This window comes from Cherax quadricarinatus, chromosome 26, assembly GCF_038502225.1.
Source record: "Cherax quadricarinatus isolate ZL_2023a chromosome 26, ASM3850222v1, whole genome shotgun sequence".
In the NCBI taxonomy this organism is placed as follows: Eukaryota; Metazoa; Arthropoda; class Malacostraca; order Decapoda; family Parastacidae; genus Cherax; species Cherax quadricarinatus.
This window is the reverse complement of record NC_091317.1, coordinates 16,519,021-16,534,598: the sequence shown is the minus strand read 5'-3', so window position 1 is coordinate 16,534,598 and position 15,578 is coordinate 16,519,021. Positions and strand designations below refer to the sequence as shown.

The 15,578-nt window shown below is 44.8% G+C and overlaps 1 protein-coding gene across 1 annotated transcript in view; it reads left to right on the top strand.

Annotated features, from left to right (window-relative positions):
- Nucleotides 1-5,676: 5,676 nt before the first annotated feature.
- LOC128691647 (glutamate receptor ionotropic, kainate 2) overlaps nt 5,677-15,578 on the top strand; it is a gene marked incomplete in the record, with an annotated part of 245,304 nt that continues 235,402 nt past the window's right edge. The window contains 1 exon segment of the mRNA XM_070088820.1: nt 5,677-10,466. Coding sequence (XP_069944921.1) covers nt 10,088-10,466 — 379 coding nt within the window.

The following is a 15,578-nucleotide window of genomic DNA, read 5'->3' as shown; positions in this document are numbered from 1 at the left end:
TCCACTTCCTAACAACTCTAGGGCTGAAGAAATAATTCCTTACATCCATATGACTCATCTGTTTTTGTGTACAGTCTTAATATCTATATAAAATGTTAGAGTAACACAAAAATTAATTGATCCGTACCGTGTTAAGCTGAAACGAGGTATTTTGGCCATGTTCCAAGCTGGCCTCTTCAGCGCTGTGTACCTCCTACTGATGGTAAATGGGTTGTGGAAAAGTGGGGGATGTCTTGTGGAACAGGGAAAACGGGTTGAGGACTAGAATAATTGGGTTGCAAAATAGGCAAAATAGGTTAAAGAATTGAATAATTGGGTTGGAAAATAGGTTGAGGAACACAATAATTGGGTTGCAGAATAGGGAAAATTGCTTGTGGAATAATAGATTTAAGGACTTGGAAAATAAGGTAAATGGGTCAAGGATCAGGATGAGTTGAGAAATTTGGAACTTTATGCACCAAGGAAAATAGGTTAAGTAATAGGAAAAATGAGTTGAGGAATAGAAGCTAATGGGACATGGGATCGAGGGAAATTTGTAGAATAAATGGTAAGAGTTGAGGAACAGAATAAATTGGTAGGGAAATGGAGTAAATAAGTCGCAAAACAGAATGTTAAGGATTGATAAATAGTGTAAACGAGTAATGGAAGAGTTAAACGTGTTGTGGAACTAAGGGAAATTAACTGTGAATCAGGGTAATACAGAAACTAGGGATAATAGGAAACTGAAATGAAGTAAATCAGGAAATAGGCAATAGGGGTAAATTGATTATGAAATCGATTCTTCGGGTTTGGAAATAGGATAAATACGCTGATTAAACAGTTAAACGAGTTAACGAAGCAATAAAATTGATTTTGAAAAATAAAAATAATTCATTCAGAGATAAAATATTGAAAATAGGTTCGGAAATACTCATTCATGGGTCATAATTTAAAAGAGTATTTTTTTTTATCCTATTTTGTAAAGTATTTCCATTTGATTTTAGGATGACGGAAAGAGAGATTACCACATATAAGTTAAAGACATCAATGAGCCACGGGGATGTCAGGAAGTATTTCTTCATGCTCAAGAATAGTCGGAAAGTGTATTAATGTTGACAGAATTACCGGCAATATGTTAAGTAAAAGGGCACAGGTGAAACTAATGTGACATTTTATTGTGGCAAGAGTCAAGATGAGGGATGGTGCCAGGAGCTGAGACACGACTCCCGGCAATCACACATGTGGGTAAACACATACAGGCGAGCACACATACACTCACCCTCTCTCTCTCTCTCTCTCTCTCTCTCTCTCTCTCTCTCTCTCTCTCTCTCTCTCTCTGTCTGTCTCTCTCTCTCTCCCTCTCTCTCTCTCTCTCTCTTTCTCTCTCTCTCTCTCCCCTTTCCCTCCCCAAAGAATTGATTGGACAAACACTCTGGAAATATCCGTTTCAATTAAACAACGTATAAAGCTATACCAATAAACACAGCAACCTCTCTTACCTGGGGTCGGCTATGGTGGGCATAGGGAAATTCAGTCCCATAGGGACATTAGCATCTGTCAGTGGAGCCCTGAGATTACATCTTGGGAAAGAGCGAAGAGTTTACTTGATTTCAGTTGCCTGACATAAACAAGTCTGCTTGATATCGTCCAGTTGTTCCCTAATATATTTAGTAAGTTGAACCTTACATTGGATATAGTTTAAGTTTGAAACATTAGAAGAATTTAAATAGTATCATTAGTATCATAATTATTATTATTATTATTGTTAGTAGTAGTAGTAGTAGTATTAGAAGTAGTAGTAGTGATAATAGTAGCAGTAGAGACAGCAGTAGCAATAATAGTAGAAGAAGTAGTAATAATGGTGGTAATTTCGTTCTGTATAGATCTCTGCAAAGAATAAAACGTTTCCCAGAGCCAAAGATGCATATACATATCAATACTTAATTAAACTCTATACAGTCCGAAAAAAGCACCACTAAAAATGTGTTCTACAGGTTGAGTCTCTTGTCTTCGTTCTGACCAGAGTTAATGGACGTGGGTACATACTGTCTTCATTCTGACCAGAGTTAATGGACGTGGATACATACTGTCTTCATTCTGACCAGAGTTAATGGACGTGGGTACACACTGTCTTCATTCTGACCAGAGTTAATGGACGTGGGTACATACTGTCTTCATTCTGACCAGAGTTAATGGACGTGGGTATATACTGATTTCATATTGACCAGAGTTGATGAACGTGGGTAAATAGCCCTAAAGCCGATAGCAATAAAGAAAAGACGCCGATGCTGGCACTGCCCTTCCCACCGGATAACCGGTTCTCCTTGATTCCCTTCACACAAGTGACCTCGCTGGCAATCTAACAGCACGTCGAGTCTTACAAAAACAAACAATCGTCTTCACTCGGGTCCAATACGCTCACACAAGTCTTCTGGATGTTCATGCATAAGACTAGCTATATCAAGTAAAAAAAAAAAAAGGTTCGCTTTGTGCCTGTAGATATGAGTTGTAGGCGATGTCATTAATAAGTACATCCACCAGTAGTCTTGTCCCGTCCATTTACTATAACCTGGGATTTGGGGACTTGCATTGTTGTCATCTCCGATAGTTTCGACAGATTTTGCAGCTGGAGGTTGACTATTATATCTTGGATTTGCATCTTGGCAGCGGAATGGTCGGCAAGTAGGTCAGCCTTTTCTTAAGTTCTGCCAAGGGAAAGCCCATCCCGTCGATTTAGAGGTGGTATTGGTCTCTAGGATGAATATCCCTGTCGGTCCCTGACCAAAGACTTTTCCTCCTCTCCATCCTCCCTTTTCTCCTCTCCCATTCATTCATTCATTCGTTCATATTCTCTCTCTCTCTCTCTCTCTCTCTCTCTCTCTCTCTCTCTCTCTCTCTCTCTCTCTCTCTCTCTCTCTCTCTCTCTCTCTCTCTCTCTCTTTTCCTCTCATGAAATATTATTCCTGTTTTAGATATATTTTAATTTGCAGGTCAGATGTAAGTAGAGAAACAAATAGAGATGCTGACACAGGTGTAGTGACAGATGCTGGGGCAGCTGCAGGTATAGCAGCAGGCACGGGCGGAGGTACAGCTGCAATACAACCAGGAAAATGACAGGATGGATAATGAAAACTTTCAAAACAAGGGAAGCAGAGCCAGTGGTGACACTTTTCAAATGCTTGTGCTCTCTTGCGTAGAGTATTGTTCAGTGTTGGCAACTCCGTTCAGGACAGGCGAAACATTAGATATGGAACATATTCAGAGAAAATCTAGGGTTAAATCGCTTGCGTTCTCAAGATTAGATCATTGTTCAGTGTTAATGGCTCCGTTCAAGGCAGGAGAGACATAACAATTTGAACATATTCCAAAATAATTTCCGGTCCCACAGAGCCAATGAAGCATTTAAATGATTGAAAACGCCTCAAAAGTCCTAAGTATGCACTCGCTGGAATGGAAGAGAGTACATGATAATATATACGTGGAAAGTGCTGAGGACCTAATCCCAAATCAGTACACTGCCGTAACAATATACTAGAGTGAGAAATACTGGAAAATGTGCAGAAAAAACTCAGTGAAGAGCGGGGCGTCGTGAGCCCCGTACCAACAGTGGTGGTCCCAGAAGAACTCAGAAACACTGCCGGAACAAGTGTAGATGTCTTGAAGAGAAACCACTGCTGGAACAGGTGTACAAGTCTTTAAGAAGAAAAACTGCTGGAACAAGTGTAGACGTCTTCATGAAGAAACATTGGTGGAAAAGTTTAAAAGTCTTTAAGAGAAAACAATGCTGGATCAAGTTTAGAAGTTGTCAGGAAGAAACACTGCTGAAACAAGTGTAGTAGTCGTCAATAGGAAACTTGACAAGTACCTCCACCAAGTGCCAGATCAACCAGGCTGTGATGGATATGTGAGACATCGGGGCGTCTGCAGCAACAGCCTGATTGACCAGGCAAGCATCAGACAAGCCTGGCTCAGGGTCGGGTTGCAGGAGGAGGAAGACTCTCGAAACTCTTCTAAGATATTTCAAAAGAAAAGGTACAGGTGTAGGTACAGGTTTAGTAACAGGAACAAGCACAGGTACAGATGATGGTACAAGTGTTGGTACGTGTTCAGGTACATGTACAAGTTTAGGCACTGATAGAAGAGAGAGAGAGAGAGAGAGAGAGAGAGAGAGAGAGAGAGAGAGAGAGAGAGAGAGAGAGAGAGAGAGAGAGAGAGAGAGAGAGAGAGAGAGAGAGAGAGAAAGTAGTAAATAGATAGTGTCCTAGAGGTGTGGAAGAGTGGAAGTGATGTTTGGTGATGGAGGAAGAAAGAAGAGTGTGAGAGAGGTGATGAGAGTAGGTGAGGAGGGGAAAGGAGGGGAATATGAGGGGGGAAGGGAAGAGATGGTGGGGGAAGGATGAGAGGTCGGTTGAGGAACCTCACCAGTGTTGCTCGTGCTGTGGTGGAGGTCGGATGTGTGGTGTGTGTGTTTGTGTGTGTGTTTGTGTGTGTGTGTGTGTGTGTGTGTGTGTGTGTGTGTGTGTACACTCTTCCCCACCAGCTTCACCGCGACAACAAGGCGCCAACAACTTTCAAAAAAAGCAAAAACAACACAAAACAAAACAAAAAAAAATATTTTTTAAAAAGTCCTCCATGAACTAACCTAAATTTTAAACCCTAAATAAACAAATTTATTTCAGTATACCGAAGACACAGTAACTAAAACATAGGTGAGAACCAGGCACTGCAACCACATTCAGCGGCCTACACGGAAATATCAGGCCTAGCGAACTTCCGGAGGCACACAGGAACACCACAACACACCGGAAGTGCTCTATAGATGTCTATATTAAGTGTTCCTTTGTTCCAGTAAGTCACAGAGTTTTGTTCCTCTCAGGAAAAAAGCGCAGAAAAGAATATTTTCCTGAATAACAAGCGAGAAAATACACACGCTCCGTTGTGCGTTGAAATCTTCGTAATAAAGTGAACGTAGAGGAAGTGGGCGCGTGTCAGTGAATTAACGCAGTGAAAGTGAACGCAGTGAAAGTGAACGCAGTGAAAGTGAACGCATGGTAGGAAAGTGAACGCATGGTAGGAAAGTGAACGCATGGTAGGAAAGTGAACACCGTTACGAACATTATACATTCGCCAGGAAAGTGAACTCTACCGTACCTGTGTACGTTAATTAAGGCGTACTCTAGCGGTCACCCACAGACATGCTAATAGATTAGACATGATAATAAATTAGACATGATAATAAATTAGACATGATAATAAATTAGACATGCTAATAGATTAGACATGCTAATAAATTAGACATGATAATAAATTAGACATGATAATAAATATGATATGCTAATAAATTAGACATGATAATAAATTAGACATGATAATAAATATGACATGCTAATAAATTAGACATGCTAATAAATTAGACATGCTAATAAATTAGACATGCTAATAAATTAGACATGCTAATAAATTAGACATGCTAATAAATTAGACATGCTAATAAATTAGACATGATAATAAATATGACATGCTAATAAATTAGACATGCTAATAAATTAGGCATGCTAATAAATTAGACATGCTAATAAATTAGACATGATAATAAATTAGACATGCTAATAAATTAGACATGCTAATAAATTAGGCATGCTAATAAATTAGACATGCTAATAAATTAGACATGCTAATAAATTAGACATGATAATAAATTAGACATGCTAATAAATTAGACATGCTAATAAATTAGACATGATAATAAATTAGACATGCTAATAAATTAGACATGCTAATAAATTAGACATGATAATAAATTAGACATGCTAATAAATTAGACATGCAAACAGCCAGTAGACATGCCAGTAATTTTCTTGATAATTGGCACACAATAACGGAGATAAAACACATTTTTCTTAGAAATTAAAAGTAAATTATATAAGATTTATTTTTGCGAGAAAACTCTCATATATAAAACTTTAATAAAATAATACTGACAAGGTGTCGTCATCATTTACATATGATTTACATAATTTGCTTATTATTTACATATTTCGCCGAAGATTTATATAGTTTGCTTATTTTTTTCTTTCATATTTCGCCCATGATATACATAATTTGCATAAGATCTACGTAACCTACATGTGATTTGCATAATTTGCATATGGTTTGCGTAATTTGCATGCGACTGTCATAATTTGCTGATAATTTGCACAATATTTACATAATTTGCACACGATTTACATAATTTGTACAATATTTGCATAATTTGCATGCGAGTTACATAATTTGCTTATAATTTACATATTCCACACAAAATTTAAATAATTTACACAAAATTTACATAATTTGCACAATAATAACATAATTTGCATATGATTTATATAATTTTCACGATATTTGCATAATCTGAACAAATATTATGTGATATGCACAAACTTTACACAGTTTGAACAACATTTACACAATCCGTATACAACTGCATAATTCCAGTTGCCTAATTTGTACAAGATTTACATAATTTGCAATAATTTGCATACAATTTAGATAATTTGCATACAATTTACATAATTTTCAATAATTTGCATACAATGTAGATAATTTGCATACAATTTACATAATTTGCAATAATCTGCATACAATTTACATAATTTGCAGAAGATTTACACAATTTACATACGACTTACACAGTTTCCAAACGACTCACTTCAGTAGTAAAGAGAGTGTGTACTCAACGCTGAGGACACTCTTGTCAGCTTCCCTGGAAGCTAGTGGCACCAACACACATATATAAATAGTTTCTTGCAGTTTATTGCTCAAACTAAACACTGGAGGTAAATATCCGTAGTGTCTCTGTCAACTCCTTTTAATTAGTATTCAGACTGATAAAAGGAATAGGAAAAAAGAGAAATGTGACCTGTAACTTGCTCATGGAAATTAATTAACACTAGTCCGGATAAGGGTTCCTTGACACGGCGAGGACGCTGGGTGCGCAAGGGGCTTTTATCGAGACAACGTTTCGATCAACGTAGGACGAAACGTTTTTGTTCGATAGATTCTTGTTCTGCTATATGTGTCTTCGTCATCCTGCTGTTTGGGCAAGACGCCAGTGCATAGTGAAGGGTTACAATGCAGAGATGCTGCAAGTGCTGAGTGTCGTGTTTACCAGAGGACAGGGGAAGCGTCGTAAAGTGAGAGGTAAACACTGAGTGCCCCGGACACCCTTATAAGTGCTCACTGAAACTGCCTCTGTCACTTTCATTTCCAGGCAACACCGTCAACGCAACGCACCTCTGTACGCACCGTCTAAAGCGCCCCCTTCCCCCCCTTTACAGAAGTGTACCTGATACAATAAGTATCAAATATGCGGGTCCAGCAAATGCAGCGTTTTGATACAACTTTACGATACCCTCACCAAGAAGACACCTGTGTATTCCCTTGATAACAATCACTTTTAAATTTTCGTTGAACTTGGTGTACTTATCTACTTCGGGTGACCTTTGTATTCTCAGGCACCTCTTGAGCCTTCACTGTAAAGCCGCTTACGTAATATCTAGATAAGGGATTACCTTTGCAACTCCATTCACTTGTGCAGTAAACTGACTGCTATAAACACCTGTGGATACTCGTCAACAAGGCTATCTGTAACAAGTGACACCCATAGAAAACTCTTATAGCCAGCAGGTCACCCATACCAACGTGAGAGCGGGACAGGTCACTCAGACCAAGGCCAGGGCAGGACAGGTCACTCACACCAAGGTCAGGGCAGGACAGGTCACTCAGACCAACGTCAGGGCAGGAAGGTCACTCAGACCAAGGCCAGGGCAGGACAGGTCACTCAGACCAACGCCAGGGCGGGACAGGTCACTCAGACCAAGGCCAGGGCAGGACAGGTCACTCAGACCAAGGCCAGGGCAGGACAGGTCACTCAGACCAAGGCCAGGGCAGGACAGGTCACTCAGACCAACGCCAGGGCAGGACAGGTCACTCAGACCAACGTCAGGGCAGGACAGGTCACTCAGACCAAGGCCAGGGCAGGACAGGTCACTCAGACCAACGCCAGGGCAGGAAGGTCACTCAGACCAACGTCAGGGCAGGACAGGTCACTCAGACCAACGCCAGGGCAGGGCAGGTCACTCAGACCAACGCCAGGGCAGGACAGGTCACTCAGACCAACGCCAGGCCAGGGCAGGTCACTCAGACCAACGCCAGGGCAGGACAGTTCACTCAAACCAACGCCAGGGCAGGACAGGTCACTCAGACCAACGTCAGGGCAGGACAGGTCACTCAGACCAACGTCAGGGCAGGACAGGTCACTCAGACCAACGCCAGGGCAGGACAGGTCACTCAGACCAACGTCAGGGCAGGACAGGTCACTTAGACCAACGTCAGGGCAGGACAGGTCACTCAGACCTACGTCAGGGCAGGACAGGTCACTCAGACCAACCTCAGGGCAGGACAGGTCACTCAGACCAACGTCAGGGCAGGACAGGTCACTTAGACCAACGTCAGGGCAGGACAGGTCACTCAGACCTACGTCAGGGCAGGACAGATCACTCAGACCAACGTCAGGGCAGGACAGGTCACTCAGACCAACGTCAGGGCAGGACAGATCGACTAGTGTACTGACACATGCTACTCTATGTCTCAATCCGTCGCAGAGCCAACTTACACTATCATTCAAAGCCAAAATTCACAGCCTAAACCAGAATTGAAATTTACTCCTAAAATGATAAAAAACCTCTCAAAGAAACACGAAAATTATCCCAGGCTAAACTGTAAATCCAAGTCAAGGGATTCAATTCCACTATTCCATTTTTATGTTCAAATTCCTTCTTCCAACACAAAGTCAGTCACAAATTCTATAGTACATTTCCCAATCCCAAAATCTCGGTGCCACTCTAGTCTCAGACTCAAAATCACATTGCTGATCTAAGTCTTAATCAAGTTGGCAAAGTTCAAACTTCGACCTCCACTGGCAGGTTTCAACCTTAGTGCTAAGTTGTACTTCAAGTTTAAAACCCAAATCAAAGTTCTATTCCATAGCCTTCCCTTGGTATCCAACATCCTTTACGTATCCTATTATTATCCCTCCCTCCCCCTCGGGTATCCTTCCGCCATCCCTCCCTAATCCTATAGCCTTAAATCGTCCCTCTAACCTCTTGGTATCCTTCCAGCATCCCTAATCTTCAGGTATCCTACCTTCATCCCTATCTAATCCTCCAGTATCCTTCCATAATTCCTCACTAATCCCCAAGCATCCTTCTAGCACCCCTAATCCTCGGGTATCCTTCCATCATCCCTAATCCTCGGGTATTCGTCCAGCATCCATAATCCACGGGTATCCTTCCAGCATCCCTAATCCTCGGATATCCTTTCAGCATCCCTAATTTTAGGGTATCCTTCCAGTATCCCTAATTCTAGGGTATCCTTCCAGCATCCCTAATCCTCGGGTATCCTTCCAGCGTCCCTAATTCTAGGGTATCCTATTATTATCCCTCCCTATCCCTCGGGTATCCTTCCGCCATCCCTCCCTAATCTTCATATATCCTTGAATCATCCCTCTTACCTCTTGGTATCCTTCCAGCATCCCTAATCTTCAGGTATCCTGCCTTCATCCCTAATCTTCAGGTATCCTGCCTTCATCCCTCTCTAATCCTTCTGTGTCCTTCCATGATTCCTCACTAATCTCCAAGCATTCTTCTAGCATCCCTAATCCTCGGGAATCCTTCCATCATCCCTAATCGTCGGGTATTCTTCCAGCATCCCTAATTCACGGGTATCCTTCCAGCATCCCTAATCCTCAGGTATTTTTCCAGTATCCCAAATCCTTGGGTATCCTTCCAGCTTCCCAAATCCTTAGGTATTCTTCCAGCATCCCTAACCTTCGGGCATCCTTCCCTCAGCCCTCGCAAGTCGTCTGTATTCTTCCAGCATCCCAAGCCTGTCATCTCCCCCTCCTTATCTTCACGTAGTTCACCAGCTTCAAGCATCTGCTCCAAGCTATGCTCGACTCTCTACACCACCTGATCAAAAACAGAGTTAAAACGTCATATTCTGGAACTCTGCTGACCTGACCTGGTTTGACCTAACTTGACCTGTGCTGACCTCTCACGCCAGTACGATGTCACCCCCATCGTGGCCTTCGCTCGCTACCCCCACCTGCTGGGGATGGGAAAGGTGGTGGAGAAAGGTATGGGCAGTGCCCACACAGCTGCTGATAGTGCCCACACAGCAGGTGACAGTGCCTACGCAGCAGCTGACACTGCCTACACAGTTGCTGACAGTGCCCACACAGCAGCTGATAGTACCCACACAGCTGCTGACAGTGCCAGCACAGCAGGTGACACTACCCACACAGCTGCTGGGAGTACCCACACAGCAGCTGACACTGTCCACACAGCTGCTGACAGTACCCACACAGCTGCTGACAGCACTGTCGTTGCTGCTGCTGCTGCTACTGCTTCCAGCGACCACCGGGCTGCCTCCTGTAATCAGAGTGGGTGAGTAAAGTCTACACCAACAGTCTGAGAGATCATTGTTTTAGAACAAGTATTAAGTAACAAGTTAATAAATTAGACACATGTGGAACACCTGAATTCCTTTACTGAGGAAACGTTTCGCCCCACAGTGACTTCCTCAGTCCAATAATATTGGATTGAGGAATTGTTTACATGTATCTGATTTATCAGCCATTTATCTGAGTAAAGTAACAATGGAGACAACTAGCGGTTCGCCAGATAGAAACAGTCTTGAAATTAAGACCAGCCTTTTACCAGGGACAACCAGTCGTACCAACAGTCTGAGAGATCAGAAAAGTGAGATGAGGCAGTTTGCAATCAGAGGCCATTTTTTCTTTTTTTTTAATTTTAAATCTTTCACGTGTCAAGTAAATTAAAGGTAAAGATCATAAACCCAACACCAATAGTTTAGTAGATAAACTCAATCATTATCTGCTCCAGCATGATCGCAAAGAGGAAGATATTAATGAACGTAGAATCATTACCTTAACGAAGGTGAACTATCATGGTATGTGATCGACATTAAGAAAAATATTAATCACTAGTTAATTATTAATTGACTTCTACAATAAAAGATGAAAAATGTCAACATTCCATTTTTTATCTAAAACTGAGAAAAAAGAATTATTATATTAGATACTTTGGGAGAATAATTTCCTTAAGTTATTAAATGTTTTAATTTAAAACTTTGAGATAAGCAATCGGGAGACAATAAAGATAAAGTCAGAAAGAGAGAGAGAGAGAGAGAGAGAGAGAGAGAGAGAGAGAGAGAGAGAGAGAGAGAGAGAGAGAGAGAGAGAGAGAGAGAGAGAGAGAGAGAGATGGGGGAGGGAAGCCGTACGACTCATGCCTCTCTCTGTGTGGCTGGGAGCCAGAAAAGAAGATTCAGTGGGGATAGAGGAGGAAGGGTCTGGTTGTGTGCTCCTGGGGTGGAGACAGTGAAGGAAGGGGTGTCTTGGGTTTTCCTGGGGTGCAGACTGTGAAAGACTGAGTGTCTTGGATCTTTCTGGGGTACAGGCAGTGAAGGATTGGGTATCTTGGATATTCCTGGGCTGCAGACAAGGAAGGAGTGGGTATTTTGGATCTTCCTGGGCTGCAGACAGGGAACGATCGGGTGTCTTGGATCTATGTGGGGTGCAGACAGCGAAGGATTGGGTGTCTTTGTTCTTCCTGGGGTGCAGATAGGGAAGGACTGGGTGTCTTGCGTCTTCCTGCGATGTAGACAGTGAGAGACTGGGTGTCTTGGATCTTCCTGGGGTGCAGATACGGATGGAGTGGGTATTTTCTGTATTCCTGGGGTGCAGACAAGGAACGAATGGGAGTCTTGGATCTTCCTGGAGTGCAGAAAGGGAAGGATTTGGAGTCTTGGATCTTCCTGGCGTATTATGACAGTTAATGATTTCGTTCTGGAAGTTTTTTTCAAAATGCAACTATTGTTAGTTGAAGAGCTTTGGCAGTGTGTTTGCCTTTTAGAGCATTGGCAGTGTGTTTTTCCTGTTGAGTTCCACTCAGTGGCAATATCTCTGGTAGGAACGTTACCCTTGTTGTTCATCATTCCAGTTCTCCTGCATTATTCCCCTTCCATTTTCTTGCGGATTTGTTTTATAATTCCATTAGTTTCATACACACTTTCATCAGCTGGTCTTTAGGTCTGTGTTTCTTGTTCGAGGGTTGAGATAACCGTTGTTATCATCTCTTGGGAATTTCTTTATTGTTCTAATGACCAATGTTGCTAGGAACTTTTCCCTCATAGACGAAACATCAACCCTTGAAATGACTTGCAACAGGAAATATTACAAGGTCTAAAATGTATTCAAAATAACATCACAGTAATTTACGTAGATAGAGGAAGCAGCTAAAAGAGAAGTGTAACAACAGATACACTAAAACAGAAAGCTCTTAATGTTACGACGTTTCGCCCAGTTCGATAAAGTAACAAAGTGTATGAATGCAATATGTGTACTTGTGTGGAACTAACCACATTTTAAAATGACGTAAAAACAGGAAGAGGTAACGACCAGACAGATGTAAGAAACAGCGTAACAGCGTAAGCTCTTATTACAACAACGTTTCGCTCAACATAATAAAATTATGTAGAGTGCTAGAGTGATGATTCAATAGTCTTAGAGTTTATGTCTCCTCGTTTCAGAAAATTATCATTATAATGCTGGTAATTTAACATCTTCCACATTACCATGACAAAAGCAAAACTACGTTGAATGATATTCTCACGTTTACAAGGGGAAATAAAAATTGATCTGCACTAGTTCTAACATTATTATCACTGTCTTATACAAGACTCACAACAGAACATATTCTTGCAACTAAATGGAGTCTTGAAGACAATACTGAAGAAAACAAACATTTTCCAAAACTGGGAAAACATTTCAATCTGTATAAAGTTTTGTCAAGATTTAACAGAACGAAACACTGTCCCACTGAAAACTTTCGCAGGAAAATGTGTTTAATCTTTGCATGAGGTTCATGACCTGGTTGTCGTGTTGTCATTAATGTAAATAAAACCTAATTAAATACACTAGAGAAAGTTGAAAGTGGTGGCCAGAAGCAGCAGCAGCACCAGGCAGGTGGTGGCCAGAAGAAGCAGCAGCACCAGGCAGGTGGTGGCCAGAAGAAGCAGCAGCACCAGGCAGGTGGTGGCCAGAAGCATTAGCACCAGGCAGGTGGTGGCCAGAAGAAGCAGCAGCACCAGGCAGGTGGTGGCCAGAAGAAGCAGCAGCACCAGGCAGGTGGTGGCCAGAAGAAGCAGCAGCACCAGGCAGGTGGTGGCCAGAAGAAGCAGCAGCACCAGGCAGGTGGTGGCCAGAAGCATTAGCACCAGGCAGGTGGTGGCCAGAAGCATTAGCACCAGGCAGGTGGTGGCCAGAAGCATTAGCACCAGGCAGGTGGTGGCCAGAAGCATTAGCACCAGGCAGGTGGTGGCCAGAAGCATAAGCACCAGGCAGGTGGTGGCCAGAAGAAGCAGCAGCACCGGGCAGGTGGTGGCCAGAAGAAGCAGCAGCACCGGGCAGGTGGTGGCCAGAAGAAGCAGCAGCACCAGGCAGGTGGTGGCCAGAAGAAGCAGCAGCACCAGGCAGGTGGTGGCCAGAAGAAGCAGCAGCACCAGGCAGGTGGTAGCCAGAAGAAGCAGCAGCACCAGGCAGGTGGTGGCCAGAAGAAGCAGCAGCACCAGGCAGGTGGTGGCCAGAAGAAGCAGCAGCACCAGGCAGGTGGTGGCCAGAAGCATTAGCACCAGGCAGGAGGTGGCCAGAAGCATCAGCTCCAGGCAGGTGGTGGCCAGAAGAAGCAGCAGCACCGGGCAGGTGGTGGCCAGAAGAAGCAGCAGCACCGGGCAGGTGGTGGCCAGAAGAAGCAGCAGCACCGGGCAGGTGGTGGCCAGAAGAAGCAGCAGCACCAGGCAGGTGGTGGCCAGAAGAAGCAGCAGCACCAGGCAGGTGGTGGCCAGAAGCATTAGCACCAGGCAGGTAGTGGCCAGAAGCATTAGCACCAGGCAGGTGGTGGCCAGAAGCATTAGCACCAGGCAGGTGGTGGCCAGAAGCATTAGCACCAGGCAGGTGGTGGCCAGAAGCATTAGCACCAGGCAGGTGGTGGCCAGAAGAATTAGCACCAGGCAGGTGGTGGCCAGAAGAAGCAGCAGCACCGGGCAGGTGGTGGCCAGAAGAAGCAGCAGCACCGGGCAGGTGGTGGCCAGAAGAAGCAGCAGCACCAGGCAGGTGGTGGCCAGAAGAAGCAGCAGCACCAGGCAGGTGGTGGCCAGAAGAAGCAGCAGCACCAGGCAGGTGGTGGCCAGAAGAAGCAGCAGCACCAGGCAGGTGGTGGCCAGAAGAAGCAGCAGCACCAGGCAGGTGGTGGCCAGAAGAAGCAGCAGCACCAGGCAGGTGGTGGCCAGAAGCATTAGCACCAGGCAGGTGGTGGCCAGAAGCATCAGCTCCAGGCAGGTGGTGGCCAGAAGAAGCAGCAGCACCGGGCAGGTGGTGGCCAGAAGAAGCAGCAGCACCGGGCAGGTGGTGGCCAGAAGAAGCAGTAGCACCGGGCAGGTGGTGGCCAGAAGAAGCAGCAGCACCAGGCAGGTGGTGGCCAGAAGAAGCAGCAGCACCAGGCAGGTGGTGGCCAGAAGAAGCAGCAGCACCAGGCAGGTGGTGGCCAGAAGAAGCAGCAGAACCAGGCAGGTGGTGGCCAGAAGAAGCAGCAGCACCAGGCAGGTGGTGGCCAGAAGCAGCAGCACCAGGCAGGTGGTGGCCAGAAGCATTAGCACCAGGCAGGTGGTGGCCAAAAGCATTAGCACCAGGCAGGTGGAGGCCAGAAGCATTAGCACCAGGCAGGTGGTGGCCAGAAGAAGCAGCAGCACCAAGCAGGTGGTGGCCATAAGAAGCAGCAGCACCAGGCAGGTGGTGGCCAGAAGCATTAGCACCAGGCAGGTGGTGGCCAGAAGCATTAGCACCAGGCAGGTGGTGGCCAGAAGCATTAGCACCAGGCACGTGGTGGCCAGAAGAAGCAGCAGCACCAGGCAGGTGGTGGCCAGAAGAAGTATCAGCTCCAGGCAGGTGGTGGCCAGAAGCATTAGCACCAGGCAGGTGGTGGCCAGAAGAAGCAGCAGCACCAGGCAGGTGGTGGCCAGAAGAAGTATCAGCTCCAGGCAGGTGGTGGCCAGAAGCATTAGCACCAGGCAGGTGGTGGCCAGAAGCATTAGCACCAGGCAGGTGGTGGCCAGAAGCATTAACACCAGGCAGGTGGTGGCCAGAAGCATTAGCACCAGGCAGGTGGTGGCCAGAAGCATCAGCTCCAGGCAGGTGGTGGCCAGAAGCATTAGCACCAGGCAGGTGGTGGCCAGAAGCATTAGCACCAGGCAGGTGGTGGCCAGAAGCATCAGCTCCAGGTAGGTGGTGGCCAGAAGCAGCAGCACCAGGAAGGTGGTGGCCAGAAGCATCAGCTCCAGGTAGGTGGTGGCCAGAAGCAGCAGCACCAGGCAGGTGGTTGGCAGAAGCAGCAGCAAAAGGCAGATGGTGACCAGAAGCAACAGCACCAAGCAGGTGGTGGTCAGAAGCAGCAGCATAAGGCAGGTGGTGACCAGAAGTA